At 40.1% G+C, this 21663-nt stretch overlaps 1 protein-coding gene across 1 annotated transcript in view; it reads left to right on the top strand.

Annotated features, from left to right (window-relative positions):
- The window catches only part of LOC128696648 (dimethylglycine dehydrogenase, mitochondrial), a 65270-nt gene that overhangs the window by 7702 nt on the left and 35905 nt on the right, over positions 1-21663 (top strand). The window contains exons 2-11 of the mRNA XM_053787970.2: positions 6233-6323; positions 13677-13798; positions 14157-14264; positions 14370-14466; positions 16305-16387; positions 16969-17090; positions 17332-17580; positions 18591-18786; positions 19767-19966; positions 21088-21229. Of these exons, the coding sequence (XP_053643945.2) occupies positions 6233-6323; positions 13677-13798; positions 14157-14264; positions 14370-14466; positions 16305-16387; positions 16969-17090; positions 17332-17580; positions 18591-18786; positions 19767-19966; positions 21088-21229 (1410 nt within the window). The remainder of the gene's footprint in view (positions 1-6232; positions 6324-13676; positions 13799-14156; positions 14265-14369; positions 14467-16304; positions 16388-16968; positions 17091-17331; positions 17581-18590; positions 18787-19766; positions 19967-21087; positions 21230-21663) is intronic.

The following is a 21663-nucleotide window of genomic DNA, read 5'->3' as shown; positions in this document are numbered from 1 at the left end:
GGCTTCTTCAGTCGAGTACAGAAAAGTTGATAGAAGCAGAAAATACTTGAAGACGATGTAATCAGTCCATCTTCTCCAGACTGAGGGACTGACCACCTCAAAACTTTAAGGGTGATGGACTGATTACATCGTCTTCAAGTATTTTCTGCTTCTATCAACTTTTCTGTACTCGACTGAAGAAGCCTACTGTGTAGGCGAAACGTTTCGAAATAAAGATACCTAACTGTTGCATATGTGTCTTACCTAACAACCTGTCGGTATTTTATACCATTTTAATGGTCAATCTGTCAGACACTGTAACACAAGGGTATCTTGGTACAGACCTGCAATCAACTTCGACAACCTCTACTAGTGAGAACGGCTGGATTTGAGAGGGACCTGACCTCCCAACATCTGCGTTCTTACCTCTTCTAGTGACCTACGTCTCACCTCCTGGCGCTATATAAGGCTCCATCCTCTCACTTCATCTCCAAATTGTTTCATACTTTGGAACAATGCTCTTCTCCAGACTGAGGGACTGACCACCTCAAAACTTTAAGGGTGATGGACTGATTACATCGTCTTCAAGTATTTTCTGCTTCTATCAACTTTTCTGTACTCGACTGAAGAAGCCTACTGTGTAGGCGAAACGTTTCGAAATAAAGATACCTAACTGTTGCATATGTGTCTTACCTAACATGTATAGAGTTGAAGAACAACCTGAGGACTCCTATTATTTATGCTTCTTGATATGAAGCTAAGGATTCTATTAGCTTTATTGCGAACACTTATGCACTGTTGTCTTGGTTTCAGATTACTGCTAACCAGAACTCCTAAATCTTTTTCGCAATCCGTAATATTAAGATCTACATTATTTAGTTTATATGTGGCATGGTTATTGTCCTGTCCATTTAGAACTTTGCATTTGTCTATATTAAACTGCATCTGCCACTTCTCCGACCACTGCATCAGTCTATTCAAATCTTCCTGGAGTGCTCGAATGTCCTCGTCAGAATGAATTCGACGGCCTATTTTGGTGTCATCGGCAAACTTGCCGATGTCGCTTTTTATGCCCTCATCTATGTCGTTTATGTAGATTGTGAACAGCAGGGGGCCCAACACTGACCCCTGTGGAACACCGCTCGTGACGCTTCCCCACTCTGATTTCTCCCCATTTATGCAAACTCTCTGCTGCCTATTTGTCAACCATGCCTCTATCCAGGAAAAAATTTCTCCTCCTATTCCATGTGCTTTAATTTTCCTCAATAGTCTCTGATGTGGGACCCTGTCAAAAGCCTTACTGAAGTCCATATACACAATATCATATTCATTACCATGATCTACCTCCTCAAATACCTTAGTGGAAAAAGTTAATAAATTCGTAAGGCAGGAACGCCCCTTTGTAAAACCATGCTGAGATTCGTTGATTAATTTATGCTTTTCAAGGTGGCTACGAACTGCCTCGGCAATTATTGATTCCATAAATTTTCCCACTATGGAGGTTAGGCTTATTGGTCTATAGTTCGAAGCTAAGGACCTGTCACCTGTTTTGAAAATAGGTATCACATTTGCCATTTTCCACTTATCTGGCACCATGCCAGTTTGTAGTGATATGTTGAAAAGATTAGCCAAAGGTGTGCTAAGCTCCTCTTTACATTCCTTTAGAACCCTTGCATACAGTTCATCAGGGCCTGGGGATTTGTTAGGTTTTAATTTATCTATTTGCCTAAGGACCATGTCACTTGTGACCCTAATCGTGCACAGTTTATTATCGTCCTGTTCTACATAATTTATCATTACTGGAATATCGCTGGTATCCTCCTGTGTAAAAACTGAGAGGAAGTATGTGTTAAAAAATCTACACATTTCCTTATCACTGTCGGTGAGCTGACCCGAGGAACTTTTGAGTGGGCCTATCTTGTCCCTGATCATACTTCTGTATACCTGAAAGAATCCTTTTGGGTTAGTCTTCGATTCTCTTGCAACCTTAACCTCATAATCTCTTTTTGCTTTTCTAATTCCCTTTTTTATTTCTCTCTTTAACTGAATATATCGATTTCTTAATTGCCCCTCTCCTCTTTTGATTTGCCTATATATGCCTCTCTTTTGACCAATCAGATATTTTAATCTATTGTTCATCCATTTAGGATCATTTTTGTTTGATCTGATTTCCCTATTTGGAACATAATTTGACTGAGCAGCTAGAACTATGCCCTGGAAAGCATCATATCGGCAACCATCACCACCTACCTGACCCTTAGTCAGGTCATTCCAGTTCAGCCCACCTAAGTAATTTTTCAGTCCTATGAAATCAGCCAAGCGAAAGTCAGGGACGGAGACTTGATTGCCATTATTAGGGGAATTCCATGATATATTAAAACTGAGTGATTTGTGATCACTTTCCCCAAGCTCATCATTAACCTCAAGATTATTAATTAGTGTTTCCCTACTGGCAAGAACCAAGTCAAGGAGGTTATTTCCCCTAGTTGGCTCTGTCACAAACTGTTTTAAAAAACAATCCTGGATCGTATCAAGAAAGTCACCTGACTCTATATTTCCTGTCAAATTGCTCCAGTCAATCTGTCTATAGTTGAAATCTCCCATTAGCACAACATTTTCGTATGTAGATGCCTTACGAATTTCGTCCCATAGAAGTTTACTGCACTCCCTATCAAGATTTGGGGCCCTGTAAATTACACCCAAAATTAGTTTTTCTCGGCCCTCGAGAAGCTGTAACCAAACAGATTCAGTGGCTGACGCTTCTAATTTAATATCTTGTCTAACACAACAATTTAAATTGTCTCTGACATACATCGCTACTCCACCACCTTTCCTGTTGACCCTGTCAGTGTGGAATAATTTATAGCCTTGTATGTGACATTCAGAGGGCATCTCTCTATCTTTCAGATTGAGCCAGGTCTCTGTTATAGCAATAATATCTATGTTTCCTGCACTTGCAATTAATCTTAGCTCATCTATCTTATTTCTTACACTCCTGCTATTAGTATAGTAAACCTTAAGGGAGCTAGTCCCTTGCTGCCCTCTGCTGTCCCCCTTTGTTTGCTGACCTGATCTATTGTCTTTATTTATAACTTCATGCTGAATGCCTTTTATACATTTACTATTTCCAACCCAAGTGTTGCAACCTGCTTGTTTCCCACACACACCCATACCTCTATCTTCCATCAGTTTAAAATCATAGGCATTTCACCAATGGCCTTCTCAATCGAGTCTGCAAGTGCTACCACCCCAGCCCCAGAGAGATGTACCCCATCCCTTGCATACATATCATGTTTGCCATAAAAGTTGTTCCAGTTGTCAATGAATGGGATTGCAAGTTCCTTGCAGTATCTGTCTAGCCAGCAATTTACACCAATTGCCCTAGACAATCATTCATTTCCTACTCCCCTTCTAGGCAAGATGCTACATATGATTGGGATCCCTCCCTTAGACTTAATGAAATCTATAGCTGACCTGTACTTATCTAGCAGCTCTTCTCTCCTACCCTTCCCAATATCATTTCCACCAGCACTGAGACAGATAATGGGCTTGTTCCCATTACCTGACATGATATTATCCAGCCTGTTGACAATGTCCCCAACACCAGCTCCAGGGAAGCACACTCTATCTCTCATCTTATTCCTATTACAAAAAGCACGGTCAATATATCTTACCTGAGAGTCACCAACCACAAGAATGCGCTTACCTCCATTAGTAGGGGCAGTAGTACCCTTACCTTCACTGGCCACTGAAGTACATTCATCCTGAAGAACGGAGAAGCGATTTCCTACCTTCAGATCTTCACTCTTAACTTTCCTTACTCTGATGCGCCTCCCATTACTGTGAACCACTCGCCACTTGTAGCAGGTGCTGGACTGCACCTCACTGCTGGTAGCCGTTGCTACCTCCCCAACTACAGCCTCCTCACAGCGAGAGACAGACTGCACCTCACTGCTAGAAGCCTCATTCCCCACAACTCCAGCCACCTCACACTCCCTCCCAGACCCAGTGAGGTGGACCTTCAGCCTCCTAATCTCCTCCTGGAGAAGCAAGACCTTATGTACAGACACTTATGTACAGTTCAGGACATTTATTAAAGGAAACGTTTCGCCAAGAGTAGCTTCTTCAGTCCTAATACAGAGAAAACTAAGAAAACATTTATATATATAGTGGCAGGAGTCAGGTGAGGTGACGCGTGGGTAGAGGTGGTAGTAATAGTAGTAGTAATGGAACTAAGGAGGTGAGGCAAGAGAGGGACCTGCTGGCATCAAGTAACACCAGTTCCCAGGATGGGTAATATCCTCTTGCTTAGTAATTTTGAAATACTGTAACTACCGGATTTTTGCTTTATAGTGTTACTGACAGAAATCCTGTAGTTACAGTATTTCAAAATTACTAAGCAAGAGGATATTACCCATCCTGGGAACTGGTGTTACTTGATGCCAGCAGGTCCCTCTCTTGCCTCACCTACTTAGTTCCATTACTACTACTACTACTACTACTACTACTACTACTACTACTACTACTACTACTACTACTACTACTACTACTACCACCTCTACCCACGCGTCACCTCACCTGACTCCTGCCACTATATATATAAATGTTTTCTTAGTTTTCTCTGTATTAGGACTGAAGAAGCCACTCGTGGCGAAACGTTTCCCTTAATAAATGTCCTGAACTGTACAGAAGTGTCTTTTTCCACATCTTGTCGGTATCACCATACCATTTCCTCATTGCTGTCTTGGTTTAAGGTTGCTGCTTACCATAACCCTATCTTCGTGTCATCGGCGAATTTGTTCATATCACTAGTAATTCCTTCATCAAGATCATTGATATATATTATAAGCAACAACGGGCCCAAGACTGATCCCTGTGGAACGCCACTTGTTACTGATCCCCACTCGGATTTAACCCCATTTATGGACACTCTCTTCTTCCTGTCTGTGAGCCATGATTCGATCCACGAGAGCACCCTTTCCCCAATGCCATGAGATGCTACTTTCTTCAACAGTCTTTGGTGCGGAACTCTATCAAATGCCTTACTAAAATCTAAGTAAATAATATCAAATTCTCCATCGTGGTCAACAGCCTCAAAAGCTTTACTGAAGAAAGTTAATAAATTAGTTAGACAAGACCGGCCTCTTGTGAATCCATGCTGAGTATCATTAATCAAGCTATGCTTATCGAGATGGCTTCTTATAATCTCAGCTATAATTGACTCTACTAATTTGCCTACAATTGAGGTCAGGCTTATTGGGCGGTAATTTGACGGTAACGACTTGTCCCCTGTTTTAAAAATAGGAATTACATTAGCCATCTTCCACATATCAGACACTACACCTGTTTGAAGAGATAAATTAAAAATATTAGTTAATGGTTCACAGACTTCCATTTTGCATTCCTTAAGAACCCTTGAAAAAACCTCATCAGGACCCGGTGACTTATTTTGCTTCAGTCTGTCTATCTGCTTCACAACCATTTCACTAGTGACTGTGATGTTACATAATTTATCTTCTTCTGGCCCACTATAAAAATTAATTACTGGAATATTATTAGTGTCTTCCTGTGTAAAAACCGAGAGAAAATAATTATTTAAAATCGAGCACATTTCATTCTCTTTGTCAGTAAGGTGCCCATAGTTATTTTTAAGGGGACCTATCTTATCTCTGACTTTTGTTCTATATACCTGGAAAAAACTTTTTGGGTTAGTTTTAGAATCCCTAGCAATTTTAATTTCATAATCCCTTTTAGCTTTTCTTATCCCCTTTTTAATGTCCCTCTTAATGTCAATATATTGATTCATAAGATGACCCTCGCCTCTTTTGATACGCCTATAAATTCCTTTCTTATGCCCTAGTAGATATTTCAGCCTATTTTTCATCCATTTTGGGTCATTTCTATTTGATCTAATTTCTTTATAAGGGATAAACGTTCTTTGTGCAGCATGTATAGTGTTCAGAAAACTGTCATATTGATAGCTCTCTTCGTTACCCCAGTCAACAGATGATAACTGTTGTCTTGGTTTTAGGTTACTGCTAACCAGAACTCCTAAATCCTTTACACAATCGGTAGTATTAAGATCTACATTATTTAGTTTATATGTGGCATGGTTACTTAACTGTCCAACATTTAGAACTTTGCATTTGTCAATATTAAACTGCATCTGCCACTTCTCCGACCATTGCGCCAGTCTATTCAAATCATCCTGGAGTGTTCTAATGAACATGAACATCATATTTTTACTTTACAGCTTCGGCAGAGAATGTCCGGACACGGCAGAGACGGTGATCATTGGCGGGGGCATCGCTGGAACAAGCATCGCCTACCACCTCGCCAGGCAGGTCAGGTCAACTAGCATAATTACTCTGACTTGAGTCTTATAAAACCTCTCACAGAGATTAAGACGATGTCATCACTGAAACAAATGGCGACAAACAATGTAAAGAGGCTGCTGGTCCATTAACTATTGATCGACTCTGAAAGCTTAACTAGGTAATAACACACAGACAGACAGACAGATCAGAATCAAAATCAAAACTTTTATTTCCTTGTAAAGCTTACAATGTTTGGTTAACATGTTATAAAATATTTATTTCAAAGAAGGCCACTAGCATGCCTAGGCATTTAGGGCTGACTAAAACTAATTCTTACTCCACATTGATATAGCTTATGGAGCAGTACATTTGAACATACATTATTAAATAGATACATAATTTGATGCATGCATAATGAGATTTACAATATAAAGCTGAGACACATACGCAACATCTGGGTATCTTTATTGTAGACGTTTCGCCATCCAGTGGTTTTATCAATACAAATTCCAGGACATAACTTGAAGACAGTAGAACTATATACAGAAAATGAGGTAATCAGTCCCCCAACCTTGGAGTTGGTGCGAAGAGCACCGAAGCCGTGTAGAGTCTGAAGCAGAAGCAAGGAGCCTGGCGCTTTTATACTAACGTCATGTGGAAATGGTACGTGTAGCAGACGAGGGCCTAGTCACTGGTAGGCGGGATTCTCCAGTGGAAGTAGGTCCTACCCAAAGAGATGGGTTAGTTGAAGTAGTGGTTGTCGTTGTCGTGAAGGTTATGTACATGTCCTTAGAATCAAGACTCCATGATGTTGCAGTGTCTGACAAGTTGTATAAGAATGGTATACAATACCGAGTCTTCAAGTTATGTCCTGGAATTTGTATTGATAAAACCATTGGATGGCGAAACGTCTACAATAAAGATACCCAGATGTTACATATGTGTCTTAGTTTCATCTTGTCGTTATTGTATACCATTCTTGTACAACAGATTTACAATAGTGAGATAGCACCTGTCACATAATAATATTACAGATGGTAAATTTAGTAATGGGATTGGATTTGTCTTGGCATGATACATTATTTCTATTGAAGCTCATATAATGGAAGAGTTTCTTAGGAGGGAAGAGTATATGGAGAAAAAGAGAGAGGTTAAGAGAGTGGTGAAGCAATGTAAAAAGAGAGCAAATGAGAGAGTGGGTGAGATGTTATCAACAAATTTTGTTGAAAATAAGAAAAAGTTTTGGAGTGAGATTAACAAGTTAAGGAAGCCTAGAGAACAAATGGATTTGTCAGTTAAAAATAGGAGAGGAGAGTTATTAAATGGAGAGTTAGAGGTATTGGGAAGATGGAGGGAATATTTTGAGGAATTGTTAAATGTTGATGAACATAGGGAAGCTGTGATTTCGTGTATAGGGCAAGGAGGAATAACATCTTGTAGGAGCGAGGAAGAGCCAGTTGTGAGTGTGGGGGAAGTTCGTGAGGCAGTAGGTAAAATGAAAGGGGGTAAGGCAGCCTGGATTGATGGGATAAAGATAGAAATGTTAAAAGCAGGTGGGGATATAGTTTTGGAGTGGTTGGTGCAATTATTTAATAAATGTATGGAAGAGGGTAAGGTACCTAGGGATTGGCAGAGAGCATGCATAGTTCCTTTGTATAAAGGCAAAGGGGACAAAAGAGAGTGCAAAAATTATAGGGGGATAAGTCTGTTGAGTATACCTGGTAAAGTGTATGGTAAAGTTATTATTGAAAGAATTAAGAGTAAGACGGAGAATAGGATAGCAGATGAACAAGAAGGCTTTAGGAAAGGTAGGGGGTGTGTGGACCAGGTGTTTACAGTGAAACATATAAGTGAACAGTATTTAGATAAGGCTAAAGAGGTCTTTGTGGCATTTATGGATTTGGAAAAGACGTATGACAGGGTGGATAGGGGGGCAATGTGGCAGATGTTGCAGGTGTATGGTGTAGGAGGTAGGTTACTGAAAGCAGTGAAGAGTTTTTACGAGGATAGTGAGGCTCAAGTTAGAGTACATAGGAAAGAGGGAAATTATTTCCCAGTAAAAGTAGGCCTTAGACAAGGATGTGTGATGTCACCGTGGTTGTTTAATATATTTATGGATGGGGTTGTAAGAGAAGTAAATGCGAGGGTCTTGGCAAGAGGCGTGGAGTTAAAAGATAAAGAATCACACATAAAGTGGGAGTTGTCACAGTTGCTCTTTGCTGATGACACTGTGCTCTTTGAAGATTCTGAAGAGAAGTTGCAGAGATTGGTGGATGAATTTGGTAGGGTGTGCAAAAGAAGAAAATTAAAAGTGAATACAGGAAAGAGTAAGGGTATGAGGATAACAAAAAGATTAGGTGATGAAAGATTGGATATCAGATTGGAGGGAGAGAGTATGGAGGAGGTGAATGTATTCAGATATTTGGGAGTGGACGTGTCAGCGGATGGGTCTATGAAAGATGAGGTGAATCATAGAATTGATGAGGGGAAAAGGGTGAGTGGTGCACTTAGCAGTCTGTGGAGACAAAGAACTTTGTCCTTGGAGGCAAAGAGAGGAATGCATGAGAGTATAGTTTTACCAACGCTCTTATATGGGTGTGAAGCATGGGTGATGAATGTTGCAGCGAGGAGAAGACTGGAGGCAGTGGAGATGTCATGTCTGAGGGCAATGTGTGGTGTGAAAATAATGCAGAGAATTCGTAGTTTGGAAGTTAGGAGGAGGTGCAGGTTACCAAAACTGTTGTCCAGAGGGCTGAGGAAGGGTTGTTGAGGTGGTTCGGACATGTAGAGAGAATGGAGCGAAACAGAGTGACTTCAAGAGTGTATCAGTCTGTAGTGGAAGGAAGGCGGGGTAGGGGTCGGCCTAGGAAAGGTTGGAGGGAGGGGGTAAAGGAGGTTTTGTGTTCGAGGGGCTTGGACTTCCAGCAGGCATGCGTGAGCGTGTTTGATAGGAGTGAATGGAGACAAATGGTTTTTAATACTTGACGTGCTGTTGGAGTGTGAGCAAAGTAACATTTATGAAGGGGTTCAGGGAAACCGGCAGGCCGGACTTGAGTCCTGGAGATGGGAAGTACAGTGCCTGCACTCTGAAGGAGGGGTGTTAATGTTGCAGTTTAAAAACTGTAGTGTAAAGCACCCTTCTGGCAAGACAGTGATGGAGTGAATGATGGTGAAAGTTTTTCTTTTTTGGGCCACCCTGCCTTGGTGGGAATCGGCCAGTGCGATAATAAAAAATAATAAAAAAAAAATTTCTTAGGCAAACTTAGGACTAACTTAAGATTTAATAGGCAATATCTGTATTAGGACTTTTACGTTTACAGTCATTTAGGTGGGTGTAAGTGTAAATCAGGGAGGAATTAGAGATAATGTGAGTAAGACTATATTGTTTTGGATGTGTTCTTGATACAAAAAAAGAAAATTGGGTGGTTTTCATTTGGTTAGCTGATGATGGGGTGTGTTAGTGAGATAAGATGTTTTTTAACGGTAGTTTTGAAAATGGTGGTTGAGTCTGCGGTTCTAGAGTTTTCAGGCAGAGTTCCAGATTTTAGGCCCTAGGTGAGTACAAACACTTACACACAACTAGGTGAGTACACACACACACACACACACACATCGTTCAGGACCCTGTACACTGTGTACGTTTGGCCCATATTGGAGTATGCGGCACCAGTTTGGAACCCACACCTAGCCAAGCACGTAAAGAAACTAGAGAAAGTGCAAGGGTTTGCAACAAGACTAGTCCTAGAGCTAAGGGGTATGTCCTACGAGGAGAGGTTAAGGGAAACCGACCTGACGACACTGGAGGACAGGAGAGATAGGGGGACACATGATAACGACATATAAAATACTGAGAGGAATTGACAGGGTGGACAAAGACAGGACGTTCCAGAGATGGGACACAGCAACAAGGGGACACAGTTGGAAGTTGAAGACACAGATGAATCACAGGGATGTTAGGAAATATTTCTTCAGCCACAGAGTAGTCAGGAAGTGGAATAATTTGGGAAGCGATGTAGTGGAGGCAGGATCCATACATCGCTTTATGCAGAGGTATGATAAAGCTCATGGTTCAGGGAGAGTGACCCAGTAGCGACCAGTGAAGAGGAGGGGCCGGGAGCTATGAATCGACCCCTGCGGCCACATCTAGGTGAGGACACACACACACACACACAAAGGTTTGCAACAAGACTAGTCCCAGAGTTAAGGGGATTGTCCAACGAAGAAAGGTTAAGGGAAATTGGCCTGACGACACTGGAGGACAGGAGGGTCAGGGGAGACATGATAACGACGTATAAAATACTGTGCGGAATAGACAAGGTGGACAAAGACAGGATGTTCCAGTGATGGGACACAGGAACAACGTATAAAATACTGCGCAGAATAGACAAGGTGGACAAAGCCAGGATGTTCCAGTGATGGTACACAGAAACAAGGGGTCACAATTGGAAGTTGAAGACTCAGATGAGTCAAAGGGATATTAGGAAGTATTTCTTCAGTCATAGAGTTGTCAGGCAGTGGAATAGCCTAGAAAGTGACGTAGTGGAGGCGGGAACCATCCATAGTTTTAAGGCGAGGTTTGATAAAGCTCATGGAGCAGGGAGAGAGAGGACCTAGTAGCAGTCAGTGAAGAGGCGGGGCCAGGAGCTATGAATCGACCCCTGCAACCACAAATAGGTGAGTACAAATAGGTGAGTACACAACTAGGTGAGTACACACGCCCACACAGAAGACTACACCCTACCACTCAACAGCAGGAGGCAAAGACAGGAATACGACAGCAACAATAGAGTGATGGTGGACACGATAGTGAAGGTGGGTGGACGAGGCCACACCAGCAATACAAGACTACTGATCATGAGAGACTTCAACCCCAAGGAAACAAACTGTGAGAATCTGCGGTCACAAGCGGAGACCCGAAACTTGGAGTACTAAGATTTCGGAGGTGGCAATGGAAAACTTCAAGTGTGAGCAATTCCCAAGTGATAGTAATTATAGCTTTGCTTTAAGGAAACCTTTGAATCTGGAATATTTGATATCCTCATTGTCCTACCGATGTCTCCTTGCTCAGGCAGACAGATTTCAACACCTTGTATGAGCTCTATCCTGCGTGATGAAATATGGCCGGGAAACGTAACTAGTTTTTGTTCCCACTGTGTAATTATCATATAGAATAAGGTAGCAGCACACTCTTGATGTATCCAGTTTTGTTTAATAAAAAAGTGTCAACATATCAGGGATAAAACTAGAGAAAGAAGGGGTGAACAGGTCAGACTCGACCTTTGATTTCCCATAAGTAACTCTGGCTTACGGGATAATGAATGCGAGAGATCTCTTAATACCAGGCAGTACTGAGATTCAAATAACTTGTGCATGTGAAATTGCAGAGAAACACAAGGCGAGGCAGAAAGAAAAATCTCACTTTAATAGGAGAGTCTGTGCATTCGTGAGGTACTTCTTGAATGAAGTGGAGCGGGAAAGGGAACTAAATAGAAAGGCAATGAATGAAGCAATGGAGAATGTGGTAGGAAATTGTTAGGAAACAGTGGAGAAATTCACAGTTTTTCATATGTATACTATAAAAATATGAGAAGAGCGGATCATCAAACGGGACAGGATAATGCCATATAAAAAACACCCAGAAATTACTTGAAATGATTGAGAATGAGATACAAATGTCTCAATCTTTATCTTGTTGGTTTTCTAAACCATTTACATCACGCATAGAATGAACAGGGAGAAGTTGTTTAGAACGCAAAGAGAGGGAACCACGAGACACATGTATTTTAATCTGGCCGCGGGTTCTATACCCGCCCGTGGTATGGTTTGACAGCAATAGACTCAGATGAGCCATGGTTTATTTTCGTCTGCCTCAGGATACGTGGAATGAACCAGACAAAAGAGATGAGGTAGGAAAACACCATACACAGCTTCAAGAGTAGGTATAATAATAATGATCTATGCTTCTACAAGTACATGTACAATGTACACAGACCTACCTGACATCAGTGACATACTATACAGAAAGCCACTTGTTATACAGAGCATTTCTGGCAAATTAGGTCAATTTTGTCCCAGGATGCGACCTATACCAGTCGATTAACACCCAGGTACCTATTTTACTGACAAGTGAACATGGACAACAGGTGTCTTAAGGAAACACGTCCTAATGTTTCCACCCGTACCGGGGATTGAACCACGCACTTCAGTGTGTGAGCTGAGTGCGCTAGCAATCGAACTACAGGATACTGTATCGGGCACTAGATGCCAGAAATCAGGAAACTATGAGAACTATGGATCGACCCCCGTAAACACTACTAGGTGATTATTGCATATAACTGTGAACTCTTGCTGAGGAATCGAACCACAGACCTCTCAGCTAGCCAGACACCAAACACATGACCACTGAAACAAAGTTGCCTTGTCGCAGCCGCTAGCCGTTGTCACCACCAGCCAGTCGTCGTCACCAGTCGCAGTTGTCACCTTCGCCAGCCATCGACATCCCTGCCGTCAGTTGTCGCTGCCGTCAGCCATCGCTGTCGTCAGCCATCGCTGTCGTTATTGCCACCCATCACTGCTGCTGCTGCCGCTCATCTTACTGCCACTCGTCGGTGTCTGCTGCCGCCCGTCTCCGTCGTTCCCACCAGCTGTCACCATCACTCTTAATGTCAAAGTCATCATCACCGATATTACTTTCACAAATACCGTTACCACCACTACCACCAATGTTTTGGTGCCGAGCAGCGCAGTAATCAGATCGTTCAGCTCACAACCAGTAGGTCCTTGGTTCGAAACCCTGCCCAGCGAAACGTATGAGTACGTTTTTACTTACACCTCCTCTTACCCCTATCTACCTAGCACGAAATGTAGGTACCTGGACAAAATAACAACGCTGAAGAGAACCTCGGTATCTGCTGTCATATTTAGGTATTCAGGAAGAAAATCACAATCAAAGAAATAAACAGGATAACCTGTGTGTTTTCATGTGCTTACACACACACAGGAGGTAGGACTCGACCCCTGCAACCTCAACTAGGTGAGTACACATGGGCCGAAGACGTGTGTATGAGAACATAAAAGCGCTTTGTACACAACCCGCATATAGGATAAACTTATGACGACGTTTCGGTTCTACTCGATCCCATTCGGACAGAAACATCAGCATAAGCTTCATTCTCCTATGTGCAGGTTATTTGTATTGTTCCAGTCACGGTATTGTGCCTCTTTATTCTTAAAATCACTCGGGTTTTTCTCTTTACTTTTTCACTGTGGTATTTTTTTTTATCTTTACGAATGCAGATGCTGGGTAAAAGATATCTTTGCAGTGTGGTGTATCAAGTTATGCTAATCAGGTAATCCATGAATTCTGACATCCCTCCTCAGGGGCAGAAGGGTGTCATACTACTGGAGAAGTCCGAGTTGACAGCCGGCTCCACCTGGCACGCAGCCGGCCTCACCACAACCTTCCACGGTACTGTCAACTTGAAGAAAATACACTACTACAGGTTAGCTCTTACAAGGACACATTGTGCTTAAGTAGTAATGTATCATTGCAAATCAGAGGATATTATATTATGCTGCTGTTTTATTGAGATGCGTGATCAGTACAAACGCTTTTGAAAAGCTTCGACATTAGTGTCACTATCAATATAATTTTGAATGATTTAAATGTGTGAATAATGAAAAATGTAACACACTATATTTGAATGTCTAGTTGTTTAATTTTCTTAACGCAAGAAATTTCAAAATTAGTTGTGATAGTTACTGTACATAGAGAAACCTTTATAAATGAATATAATTGGATACAAGCATATAAACCAGAACACATTTGTTAATGTTTTTTTGTAAGTTAATTTTTTGCAGCTTAAATATGTATGCTCATATTGCACAAGAGACGGACCAAGAAATAGGTCTGCATCTTCCTGGCACCATTCGTCTGGCTACGACACCTGTTCGGGTAGACGAAATGAAGTAAGCTAAAAAAAAAAAAAAAATACGAGTAAATATTCATGTATAATCTGGAAATCTTGTGGATTTTTATCTTTATTTTCCTGATTTTTTAAAAATCTACTTTAGGTACCAAATGTCTCGCCATGGTAACCACGAGGCACCACAGTGCCTACTCACTCCAGAACAGGTCAAATTGCTGGTTCCCATAGCCAATGTTGATAACGTAAGTGCCAATTGCTAATGTTGATAATGTTAATATAAGAGTTCGTAAATGTTAGATTCCGTAAAAGGGAGAGGAGACCAATGGAAAACTTGATTTTGCTAGAAGCACTTACAAGATCAAGAACGAAAGGGCATTATACCGTGAATGGAACAATACACAAATAGCCCGCACATAGTTCGTACTTCTTTCCCTGGTGTCAACTTTATTTAATGCTCCTCTTGTCCCCTTCAATGCTGTGGAGAAACAGACCGCTCTCTTTGTGACAGACTTAGAGCACACAAAAAAGTGTTAGACTTGTCGACACCAATAATGCCCTTTTCTGTCTTGTTAGCGATCACAGTCGTCCTGTTGAGTGATCCTCTGCCATTACTATGTATCCTACTTCTAGCCTTCACAGCCGTCGTCTTGTTGAAGCTTCCTTTATACACAGCTTTCACTGTATGACTCTTAGTCCTGGCTTTGTGTCTGTAGATGCCTTCCTTTCTACTTACATTGTCAAATACTCCAAACTTCAGAACACTCGTGATTTGTCATGATTCTTTTATATTCCCCTACCTTTTCTCTTGTCCTTTTTTCCATATTTCTTTTTTTTGTTTTCTTTTCTTCTGCCTGGTGTGCTCTGTCTTTCAGTCTTCCCCCCTCCATGTGTTCTTGGTCCTAGCCCTTGTGGGTTCTTATCTCTCCTGCAGTGCTCTTTTTTCTTGTCTTTACTCTTACCCCACTTCTACTGCTATGACTATCACTCCTTTATTACTATTACTGCTTCTACCTTTTCTATTATTATTACCACTACTGTTGCCCCCCTTCGCTCCCCTTCTATCTCTTGTAGCATAAACTACTCCCCCTTCTTTGTACTACCACCACTACTACTACTGTTACTTCTATTACCAGCATTACCAGTACCACTACTACTTTTTCCTCCTCTCTTTCTCTCGTCCCTGTCCTCCTCGTCTGGCTCACTCACTCTCTTCTCCGATGTTACCTGTTCAACACATCTCCAGAGAATATCCTGAGTCGTTCTGGCACCCGGGCTGCGGCCTGAGTACCAGGAATGGCTCAAATGGAGTTGAAAGACTCAGCGCGCCCTTGTCATAAGGCTGTCCCCGCCATAGTGCTGTAAACGGTACTTCACTTGACATGAATGCTCACCGTGCCTCTGCCATGGGATTTTTGTTGAGTTATGATGGAGTTCAGGCGATTATCTATAGTAGATATCCATGCACATATGCCACAAGTGAGGCAAGGAGTGAGTAATGATGCCTGAGCGACGGTAGTAACGTATTTTAGAAAGAATGCCCACTGTTTTGTTCATCTTCTTAGATCTGTGCAAGCTGAGAATGCTGAACATTAGTTTTCCCTCAAGGTGTATAATGAGAACTCGTCTTCAACTTATTTTTCAATGTGTATTATTTATCTTTATGGTAGAGTGTATATTTTCTACTCTGTTCCCAAACACTCCTTAGATGTTTCAATACAGAGCGCGAGCTTCTCGGTTGTCATCCAAGTAGAGATCTCTACGAGCTCGTCATTAACAACCAGATCTACATTTGAGATGACAAAATTGTCATATGCACACTGAATTAGTTTAAGTTCCTGAGAAGTATTAGGAAGGTCACTGATGGTACTGTAAAATAGTAGAGGGCCTGGGACGCTGCCCTGAGGCATCTCATATGTAACCAACTTTCCTACAATAGTCATATTTATTTATATTTGCTATTGTATGATGTATATCGTAGGCAATCACCCCCAAAGATAGTTAGATGGGTGAGAAGTACAGGAAGTTCTTCAAAACTTTTGTGGCTACATAAACTTGTCTCTTTACTTTTATCTCCTTACAGATTCTGATGGGTCTGTACACGGCTTCTGATGGCCACGTTGATCCATACTCCCTAACACAGGCTATTGCCAAAGGTGCTCGAAAGTAAGATGGCTACTTTCATTTGTTCGCAGTTCATATTTGTATTACCTGGAGGTAATTTGTTAGTTTAATTTAGTTTAATATGTTTATTATGCACCCCATACCCATCCTGTGGGCGGTAGTCAAAAGATTACAGAGGTACATAATTGGTCCAGGGACTGGACTCCAAAGTTTTGATAGCTGAGCAAGTTACAGAGGTAATGAACTCACAATTTACAAAGGTAATAAACTCACAATTTACAAAGGTAATGAACTCACAATTTACAGTTTGTTGCAACACTGTATTGTGAGCGTAAGTAGTTATTATTAAACAGCATCTGAGGAACGGAAGGTAAGCAGGTTTAATCTAAGGAAGGGAAGAGTAGCTACAATTCATGGGTTCAACAACCCTTTGATACATCATGGTCCCTTCCCCACCCAATATGGGAATGTCAGCCGATATGTTACTGGTATTGACAGAATCAACTCCATAAATCATATGCAGTCCGTATTGACATCTATTGCTAATCTTTTCTCAGTATTGATGAAAATGTTACTGCTATTACTTGCTTAAGAATTAGAGCAACTATATTATATTATTTTAGGTATGGTGCTTTGATCTTCCAAGGACTGGGAGTAACAACTTTAAATTTGAGGGAAGATGGTAGATGGGTTGTTTCAACTACCGAAGGAGACATACTTGCTAACAGAGTTGTAAATGCAGCAGGTGAATATATCATTGATATTTGATATTTTAATACAAGACTAGTGTTAAACAAGGATTGCCCATCCTGACAATATAACAGTTCAGTGCTTATGAATAACATGAATATATTTTTTTCCATAAAAGAAACTTTATCCTTTGTGAAATCAGAAATATATTAAAAAGGTTTCTACTATGCTGAGAAGATTTAGTCCTGTAAATACCTGAAGCAGTATAAAACGATTATTTAATTTCTTCTTGTCAGGATTTTGGGCTAAAGAAATAGCCAAACTAGCAGGATCAGATCTGCCTTTGGTACCGAATCATCATCAATACCTTGTTACGTCTACTGTACCTGAAGTAAAGGCCTTGAAGAGAGAAATCCCTGTCTTAAGACATTTAGAAGGATCATTTTACTTACGAATGGAGAGGGATGGTCTTCTTATTGGACCCTATGAATCTACTCACACCATGAGGCAGTGTGAGGACTGGATGTGGAATGGAGTTCCAGAAGGTAAGTCTTGGGTGATAATTGTCGTGTTTATCTGTTGTATATGGGAAGTGACTAACTTTTTTCTAGAGATAAAATCGGGACTACCCTCAGAAATCGCTACGTCTGGTTACTTTATGTATGTCGGAAGATTAGAGGACCTAATGCTAGCATTATTTACATAAATTATAATTTACTAGTGTACTGTTCAGGTTAAATTCCTGGACAGCTGTATTTAGATATGTCTTGTTGGTTTCAATGTATATTCCTTGAGGTTTCATCACTGTTCTCATCCTCCATCTTTCCTTCTGTGTTCTCCCACAGACCTGAACATTGTTAAGTCTGCGTGACTTAACAGTTTGTAAAGTAAAAGGACACAAGTGCAACTAATGTGCAACTAGTTGCACTTGTGTCCTTTTACTTTACATATTGTCGGTAATTCTACCAACACTATTACGGCTTAACAGTCGTCCGGGAAACGTTATCATATGTTTCGTCTCCTAAATGCGGGTTATTTGAGTAGTGCAGATAGTGTTAACACATAATAATGTAATAATCCTAACTGACATAACTAAAACCTATGTGAGAAATTTACATGATAAATCATTTAAACCTCTGATAACATAAGTACATTAAAAGTTATAAATCAGAACTTTAAAGTTCTTGGGTATTATAGATTTCTGTCTTTATAAATCATCACATTAAGGACAAAGTTGAGTAAGTAGATTTCTAAGTAGCAGAACAATCAACTGACTTCAGCTTATTATTTTGCTTCTTCCCTGGTTTTTAATTCCCTAATGAACATAATCGTAATATAGGAAACTGTTATTTAAAAAATAAACTAAAGTACAAACCAACTGAATCATGATAACTAAAGGTTGTGAGATTATTAACGAGGACGATCACTATGAGTACAATATATTCCCTAGTAATCATGATAACTGAACACTGTAAGATGTTATTAACGCGCATGATCACTATATCACTACAATATATTCCCTGGTAATCATGCTAAACTTGTGATCTTTTTCAAGGCTTTGGTAAGGAACTCTTCGAGCCTGACATGGACCGATTAGAACCTCACCTGGAGATAGCTATGCAATTGGTGCCGTGTTTTGCTGATGCTAGCATCCAAAGTGTGGTCAACGGCCCCATTACCTATACTCCAGATGTTCTCCCTCTCGTAGGACCAGATATGCTGCCTAATATGTGGCTAGCTGCTGGCTTTGGGTAATATACTGCATTTAAAAGTAATTTTGGAAGGACTAGAGTGATAGACTATGATGGGACAAGCTAGGATCTGCTCATTAATGTGCAGTAAATTGTTTACTGAATCTAGAAAATTAAGAAAGTCAATCATTAGTCTCAGTACATACTTGAAAAAAGAGATATGTGTTACGGTTGAGAGTAAATTCAGTATATTTCAATCAATTATGAATCACAGTTTGAATAGTGAACAACAGATTGGTTGAGTGAACTTCATACTTTAAAACGGTGCCCATTTAAAGGGTAATGAAAAAAATGTTAAATTAGAGGAATGTAAAGCAGAGGAATGTTCTGTGTGTTCTAATAATGACCATCAAGTAAACTAAGGTAGACTCGATAATTGAAAATAGATAAATGCAGTGTGCAAAATGGAAGCATGATGGATTAGTTTGTCATTTTTCGATATAAAAATGCATCTTTACATTTTATTTATTTTTCTAGTGTGTATAAGCATTATAGTTCCACATTTTAGTACATGTTAGTGCAATGTGCAGTTCACCACTTCGTTAACTGAACCCCAATAATGTTTTCATACTTCTTCGTAATTGCTTTCAGTTTTATTATGGTCTCCACAACTGCACAAATAGAGTAGAGTATTTGTGTTCCTTTAGCTACATAATTTATCAGAAATATGCCATAACGATTATTGTGCGCATCGGAGATTTTGTATGAAATTATATTAATGCTGGTATAATGATACGTAAGTTTCCTGAATAATCCTTAAGTAAACTCTGTGATGTGGAACACATTCTTGTGGAATCGTCATATATTTATCATTTATTTTTCACTGCACATTATCATGCATTAATGTCTTGTAGATAAATGTCTTGTAGATAAATGTCTTGTAGACAAATGTCTTGTAGATAAATGGTTCAGAGAACTGACAGGATGATTAATTAGACAGTTGTACAACACTCGGGTAGCTTTATTTTCCATCAACGCAGGTATGGTATAATCCATGGTGGTGGAATGGGCAGTTACTTAGCCAGCTGGATCATCAATGGTCAGCCACCTTTCGAGATGACAGAGTGCGATCCACTGAGGTTTGGTTCCTGGACAACAAATGACTACGTTCTAGCAAAGGCAAGGGAAAGTTATGGGATGAATAATGCTGTAACATATCCACACGAAGAGAGATTTGCTGGTAAGTAGGTGATTATTTTAAGGAGTTCCTGAGTGCATTCTGTTTGACAATTTGAGACAGCATAACGATCCATTAGTAAGATTCGTCGTATATTATACCAATTGCATATCAAATAGTTAGTTAAAATTTGATATGCAATTTTTGTTTTACTGCCATAATAACTGCATGATAATCAGACAAAGTTTATAATCGTGGCATTGGCCTTCATTGTGGCTACAAGACACTCCCTATATGTGGCTACCTCATTTAGCATTTTCTGGGATTTAAATTCAAATAGATTCACCCTATCAGGTTTCTTCTTTTTAGTAATGTCTCTCAGCTATAATCTTTTCGAAATTAATTTGTCTTTATTAGCAAATATTTTTTAAAAATACTTAAAAACTAATAAAAATGAAAATTCTGAAGTTGGTTATTGGAATGTGCACTGATGTGATATGGGTGTTAAAGAACTGACTGGTATTTTAATAATTGTTGATTTTAAGAATTCACAAGTAGTGAGCTAAACAATGTTAAAAGCGCCGGGATTAGGAAGTAAATTGGATTGTCAGGTGTATCTGAGAGAACGAGAGGTAATTCCTTGATCCACAGTAGGACTTCACCTGGTATCCCTGTATGCTCTTAAATTGTAAATCAATCTCTGGTAGAGTACAACGTTAAATGCTTTCTAGTAATGCAAGAATATGCAGGGAGTCCATCCTTGTTTTCCTTGCTTGAGTTCCGTTATTCTGTCAGATACAACCTGGTGACCGTCAGGACTGCAGAGGTCTCCCACACACTGTAGTTATCAATCTTCATGTTAAAAAAAATGGTGGTGGTTTAATCCTTACTTAATTAATTGAGACACATGATATTATTTAGTGCATCTTCTCACCTAAAAAGAGAGTGGTTCGTTAGACTCGAACCTCATTCCAGGGATTTGTGTGTGTGTGTGTGTGTGTGTGTGTGTGTGTGTGTGTGTGTGTGTGTGTGTGTGTGTGTGTGTGTGTGTGTGTGTGTGTGTGTGTGTATGTGTGTGTGTGTTTCAATGTAATTGAAAACTTTCATTATTCCTTGGCATACTTAGAGTAGATGTTTCTCGTAATGTACATTTTACATCCATAACGAGGTTCTGAACAACACAGGTCGACCAACAAGCAGAGTGTCTGGTGCTCACGAGGTACTGGAGAGTGAAGGTGCTTGCATGCAGATCCACAGTGGCTGGGAGCAACCTGCCTGGTTCACATCTCCAGGACAACAACCACAGTACTGCCCCAGTTTTCAGAGGTATTAAGCTTGAGTTATATTCTTTTAATCCATATGAGTTAAAGCTGTCTGGGAAAGTAAGGTATAAAATATCTGATGATTAGTAATAATACAATTCTAAGCATTGCAGAGAAGTGGAAAAAGACGCTTATGTACAGATCAAGACATTTATTAAAGAAAACGTTTCGCCACGAGTGGCGAAACGTTTCCTTTAATAAATGTCCTGAACTGTACATAAGTGTCTTTTTCTACATCTTGTCGGTATCACCATACCATTTCCTCATTGCAGAGAAGCATGTGTTATAACACTGACTTAACGTTCTTTACCCGAGATATAAAATGTAAATTAAAATTGATTTGTTGTTACATAATATCATTTAAGTAGGTTAATATAAATTACTGTACCTAACATATACAGTAGTAAGTATATAATACTATATAAACATTTTTAGCAA

The sequence above is a fragment of the Cherax quadricarinatus genome, chromosome 46, assembly GCF_038502225.1.
Source record: "Cherax quadricarinatus isolate ZL_2023a chromosome 46, ASM3850222v1, whole genome shotgun sequence".
Lineage (NCBI taxonomy): Eukaryota > Metazoa > Arthropoda > Malacostraca > Decapoda > Parastacidae > Cherax > Cherax quadricarinatus.
Note: the sequence above shows the minus strand (reverse complement) of the source record. Positions and strands in the feature narration are given on the sequence as shown.